Source organism: Macrobrachium rosenbergii, chromosome 48 (genome assembly GCF_040412425.1).
Source record: "Macrobrachium rosenbergii isolate ZJJX-2024 chromosome 48, ASM4041242v1, whole genome shotgun sequence".
Classification (NCBI taxonomy): Eukaryota; Metazoa; Arthropoda; class Malacostraca; order Decapoda; family Palaemonidae; genus Macrobrachium; species Macrobrachium rosenbergii.
Window position 1 is genome coordinate 10,271,540 of NC_089788.1, and position 6,047 is coordinate 10,277,586.

A 6,047-nucleotide genomic window follows, 5' to 3' on the forward strand; every position below is an offset into this window, starting at 1 on the left:
TTTTCAAGGAGGTCAAACAGTTGTTGCACAAGGAGGTAATTGAGCTAATTTTAAACTTGTCACCAAGGTTTTACCGTTGACTTTTCTTGTTCCCGAGGCCTCGGGGGCTAGGGACCAGCATTGGACACTTCCAGTCTCAGGTTTGTTCATTTTGCTCCATTTTTGATGGAGTAATTCAGTTCGGCCTTACCGGCCTCTGGAAGGGGGACAGTGTTTTCTGTTGATATGCCAGATTCATACATCCTTGTCCTGATCCAACCTCAGTCAAGGAAGCATCAACGCATTGTCTTCAAAGGGAAGGTCTTCTGATTCAAAGCTTTTTGTTTTAGTGTGAACACGGCACCATATTCTCTCTCCCATGTTTCAGCTCCATTAGCTGGTGAAAGTCATCTGCTAGGAGTCCAAATTTTCAGGCATTCTTGAGGGCACAGGATTATCTTATGCATCTGGCCTTGGTGCTGGGCATTCTGTTCAGTTTCGACAAGTCTATACTTCTTTTAATCCAATCAATTGTTTATCTGGGGATGAAGATCAACTTTTACTTGAAATAATGAATTCAAGGGCAGTGACATGAACACTCCTTTTCTGCTCATGGTACAAAGGGCAAGGCAGTGACATCACTGGTAAGAAGTCCTGTGTCATATCAACGTCAAGAATAGAGAGAGCATTAAATACTCATTCAAAGTATAGTGTCATAATTTTACTTTCAAATGGATGAAACCAATTACCGTTAGATATTCTCTCTCTCTCTCTCTCTCTCTCTCTCTCTCTCTCTCTCTCTCTCTCTCTCTCTCTCTCTCTCTCTCTCTCTCTCTCATCTCATCATTGTGCCACCTGGTTTTAATATCTGAAAAGGGTTTGACGAGTTTTGGCTGGAATGAATGAATATGCTGTCACCCCAAAAATGTGAAATTCCAGAGAAATATTTAAATTGTGTATTATAAGTGATTGAACCATTAAATTATGTGATTCTTAAAGATACCATCAGATGCATACTAGAATTAATGGATACAGAAATTAAATAAATTTATTGAACAAAGAAATTATCATCATCCAAATTAATAATATAATTGTACTATGTAAATTTTTTGTTTCAGACACCCCCAGCTGATCTTATGTCAGAACTAGCATTGAAGATAAGAAGGGAAATGTATCTTGCCTTAGCCAGAGGAACTCTGTATCCAGATAATCCTTCAAAAAGGGAAGAAGTACTTGAAAAGTACAGAGAGTACATGATTCCTGTAAGTATAATTTATGCTGTGTAATGTGTGTATGCTCTGTATAAGACTAGGGAACTCTGTGCAAATTTTTCAGTGGTGTTTGCACTTGGTATGTGACTAACAAAACAGTTTTTTTAATTACAGGTTGACCATCGCTAATCCGGCAATCAGTAGTCCGGAACAATCAGTAATCCGGCACAAATTTCAGCTAGGGTAATTTCCAATGTTTCCGCACTAATTTTCAAATTTCCCAGGTTGCTGCGCTAACTCGCTTGCCAGCCGCTTCGATTTGGTGGCGCAGTGTGCTGCATCAACAAACTGGTAGCCTAGCCTACATTATACTGAACTCTATTCACATATTAACACTATTATACGAACATCAACATAACGAATGTGCATCTTTTTCATGGATCTTTTAAAAAGTTATGCTTTACTATATTGTTTCCAATTGCGTATATTCTCATATTGCTTTTGTATTATAAATTGCGATCAATGTTTTGTTTTGGGAATCGATATCCCGGTGTTTATTTCGCCGCATTTAACTAAGTTCAAAGCGCTTTTCTTGCTTCTAGTTAGCGTAAATGAATATGGATACTTTATTTATTTGGGACACGGAGATTTTTCGTTATACGAAGTGTTTTTAAGTTGAAATATAACTTAAATACGTTTCGTTGTGAAATTAATTTAGCTATTTTTTTCGTTAGTATATGACGTTCGCGGGAATCGCAGCTGGCCGTTTTGGGGGCATGTATGTTTTGTGTAAAAACAATCAAGATTCCGTTCGCTATTTTCTCTTGATTTCATCATAATACGAGCTTTACGTATTTATCTTTTATCGGCGTGAAAACAGTAGTAATTTGTATTCTTGCATGCCCAGTAATTTTGATTAAAATACATTCTCTCCAGTTTTATTTACGTTCGAGTTTCATCCATGTTGCCGATGCACGATAATTTATGGTCATTAGCAGCTTGAACATTGTTTTCTCAGCTTCAACTACAACTTACAGCTTTAAGTTACTGTAGCAGTATATTTCCCTGCCGATCTTTTCTCCAAAGCGAATAAGGGTATAATGTAAAAAATATATCAGTCCTATTGTACAGTACTTAACGTCAATTGTAACAATTGTAACATAACTACGGTAATTGTGTATTACCGTACGATGGTTGAAATACAAGCAAAACAGTTGTTATCCGATACGATTATTAGCAAAACAAATTTCCCGTTCGGTTGTTTATGGCTGTACGCATTTACGCAAGAGTATAACGTTACTAACAATACTTTTATCATTCTCTTTTACCTTTTTAACTAGCAGATGGAATACAGAGATGGAGGAAAAGAAGTTTTTCCATTGTAAGTTGGTCTCTCTCGCCACCTGAGTGTAGGTGCTGCCTGCGCTTGCGCGAATTCTAAAAATATTTCCTAAATATTTTCGTACCGGTATTAATTGCTAACCCCATCGTAATCGTAAACTCGAAATATCGTAAGTCAAATTATTGTAACTCGAGCACTACCTGTATTTGATAATTGTCTTTTCTTTATTATCCAACTTGTACTGATTTATGGGATATTTTAATTCTAAGATGAGGTGCTTAGCTACTGGGTTTTGTGTATTCTAGCCTAATAAATGGCTAATCCGGAAAAATGGCTAATCCGGCACCCTCCAGGTCCCAATGATGCTGGATTAGTGATGGTCAACCTGTATTTCGAATTAGTTTTTCATTAAAGTATCCATTACTTGAAATACCATAATAAAACCTAGTTGTCTTTGTGTAGAGAAATATATTCACGTGGTTTGCATTCTAGGAACAGGAGCCGAATACTCTACTTCATGATGTCCATAATGATCTTAGTTTTTGGCCTAAACATCTAGTTAAGGTTTGAAGACCCAAGTGCAAAATAGTCACTGGATTGTGCAAAGTATCGTTCGGTGAAGGATGAGACTTTCCATCGCATGGAGTTCTCAGTCTCACCTGCTTGATATTCTCATTGTTCATAACATTTGCATATTGTACATGTATAGTTGGACTTTTCCAACTAAATTTCAGCACTAAAATGGGCATAAGGTGCTTTTTCATTACTTTTAAGGCATCATTCATTAAATTCATTAAAATGTAAAGTTCTGACATTTTCATTTGCTTTTGAAGTGTTTCTGATTGGAACTGTAACCAATGTTAGTTGTTATAGTACAACATAATTCCCAGAGGCTAAAAAACTAGGACATATAATGAATTCATAATAAAGGACTAGCTTAATATGTATCCTTCTCTTGAAAAGAAGTGTATCTAGGGGATAGCTGTTTAGCATTCAACAATTGGCCATGCAACACCTGGAATTGGTGTGAATTAAGCGGGGAGGATGAATGTTAAGGGGACTGTATATTGTCAGATATACTGCTCTTCTTTTATTTTGTTGGTTTTATTTTGAATAGTTTTATTTTGTATTATACAGGTCTTGTATTTGTAACTCTCTCTGGGAATATTGAACTAAAATATTACAGTAAAGGACTTCTAAGTTTGATTTTTCTGTCTGAAACTGCTGTATCTGAAAATAAGGTTGAAGCAGGCTTTCTTATTGCAAGGGTTCAGTGAGCATACATTTATCTACTGTTACTGCTTTAAATGTGTTCTGGATATGACTTATGTTCTGTGGAGCAGTGTTTTCTATTAATTGTCTTAGGAAAGGTAACTTGTGGTATCTTGAGAGACCTCAGTACAAGCAGCATACATGGAGTTGCATCTGGTGTTTTTGATCATCATAGCAGGTCATGTCTAGAATTCTTTCTTTAGATTGTCTCCAGCTGCTGGAGGACCTAGTTCATATTTCAGATAATGTAATGGGTTGTTCTAACAAGTTTTCAGCATGTCACCCACAGTTGATATAAAAGACTGCGACTTTATTGGCACCTGTGACATCTGCAAATTTTTTAGCCCTATTCCATGACCCCATAGGAGCCCACAGGCACTGTGTAGATAATACTGAGAGACTGTTAGAAATATTAGCTTTACACAAAGCTGTTCTATAAAATTATGAACTGTAATGCCATAATAAACAGTCCAGATTCACCCTTAGATAAAATTGCCCCAGTTGAAAAACGAACTCAGCTGAAAGATGCCAGGAAGTAAACCGAGTTTATAGATTCACTGCAAAAAAATTGTAATAATGCTCTACTTTGATAATAACACTGAGAAATCTTTCTGCCTCCTTTTTGGTAAATCAAGCCAACGTCCTCCATTTTTGTATGTAGCGCATCTGCTGTACCTCCTTTATTAGATAAATAATTGTAAGCTGATAATCAGTCCTAAGGACTAAACTGAGCTACTTCATAATGCCTTAGAGGTAAAGCATGTGGTATTGTTACTATCCCCGATAATTGTCATCCTGAGCCAGTTTTCATAAGAATTGCTTTTCATTCAGGGGATGTTAAATTTTTAGAAAACCTAGACAGGGCAAAGAACCAGGCACATCCACATTAGTGGATATTGTGCAATGTGGTGGCTGTTGTAAGTTTTGATATCGACAGTTACAGGTCACTCTGTGTTCTTCCAGCTGCCTGTAAGGTTGCTGTAATTGATTTCAGAATTTTCTGTGTAATGTTTTAATTGACAGCTAAGATGTCTATGTTTTCAAGCTGTGAAACATGATGTATTATGCAGTTTATAAATATATAAGTAAGTTATTTTCATGGAATATTTTATAAAGAAATTTTATTATAGCTATGGATTCAGTAAATATTTGAAATTGGATTGTCCTGTAAAATTTATTCAGCTTTGCATGCAAATGAAAATAGTAGCATGGAACTTACTTTTGCATAACTAATTGTTGTAGGAGGAAGAAGCTGAATGGTTTGGGCTGAATCTTAAAGAAGCGATTACAAAGTTGAAGATCCTAGAGGAAGATGTCAAACCTGTACCTTTGAAGCATGCTTTCCGAAAAGAGTTTTTGGAGTATTTAAAGAATAACAAAGAGGAGATTTTAGAAGAAGATAAAGAAAAGAGGTAAGCTGTTATGTGACTGTGTTCTTGTGCACAGAAAGTTTATGAAAAACTTGAATATATCATCACTTAAATGTCTCTTGGTGCTGTTTCAGTCTTGTGCCTGGAATTTAGTTAGAGGCAGACAGAATGATTCCTCATTACATTTTGAAAGTGGTTTTTGTATTGATGTCAGAGAATTTCTCTTTGATATGCAAATTTATTGTAGGTTAAAGCAGTATGATTTGTATGCAAGGAAAAAGCCTTTTTACTTAAAAAAAGAGAATCGGCTGTCAATTTTTGATAAAGCTTAGTAGGATTGTATAGCAAATTTGTAAATTTACAGATTTGTGATTGCAGTTCATAGGAACTTTAAAGATCAAACTTTTGCTTTAATTACATTTAAGTTTTTCATTTTTCCCTTCTACAAAACTCTGTGATTTAACTTGAACTTATAAAGGTGAAGTTGTTGTGGACATGATGGCACAATAGTAGTGAACATTTTCCTCTTTTTCAGTTCAAGCACTAGCTGGCTGGCAAGTGTTAACCCATTTGCCAAAAAGGAGTAATTATTATGTAAGTATGGTAGGCTATAATTTGTCAGTTGTGTGTAAATACATTGTCAGTAAAGTTTGTAAATATACTCTTTATATTTGAATGACCTTTACACCAGGTATTTTATTGTCATGCTACAGAATATTTTGTGATGTTATACAGAATATTGAATTTGTTATTGTAGGCAGCAATCACAGTGAAATTTATGAGCCCGTTCTAGCTCATACACAGAGTGCATAATTTGGATGAATGGGAGGAAGAGGAAAACAGCAAAAAAGTAGAAATAAAAATAGATGCACC

The 6,047-nt window shown here is 35.6% G+C and overlaps 1 protein-coding gene across 5 annotated transcripts in view; it reads left to right on the plus strand.

Moving 5' to 3' along the window:
- mRpL28 (mitochondrial ribosomal protein L28) overlaps nt 1–5,835 on the plus strand; it is a 38,026-nt gene extending 32,191 nt beyond the window's left edge. For all 5 annotated transcript variants that reach the window (XM_067091312.1, XM_067091310.1, XM_067091308.1 and 2 more), the window contains 3 exons: nt 1,098–1,241; nt 5,047–5,216; nt 5,710–5,835. In XM_067091312.1, the coding sequence (XP_066947413.1) occupies nt 1,098–1,241; nt 5,047–5,216; nt 5,710–5,761 (366 nt within the window). In that variant the 3' untranslated portion in view covers nt 5,762–5,835. The remainder of the gene's footprint in view (nt 1–1,097; nt 1,242–5,046; nt 5,217–5,709) is intronic.
- The last annotated feature ends 212 nt before the right edge of the window (nt 5,836–6,047 follow it).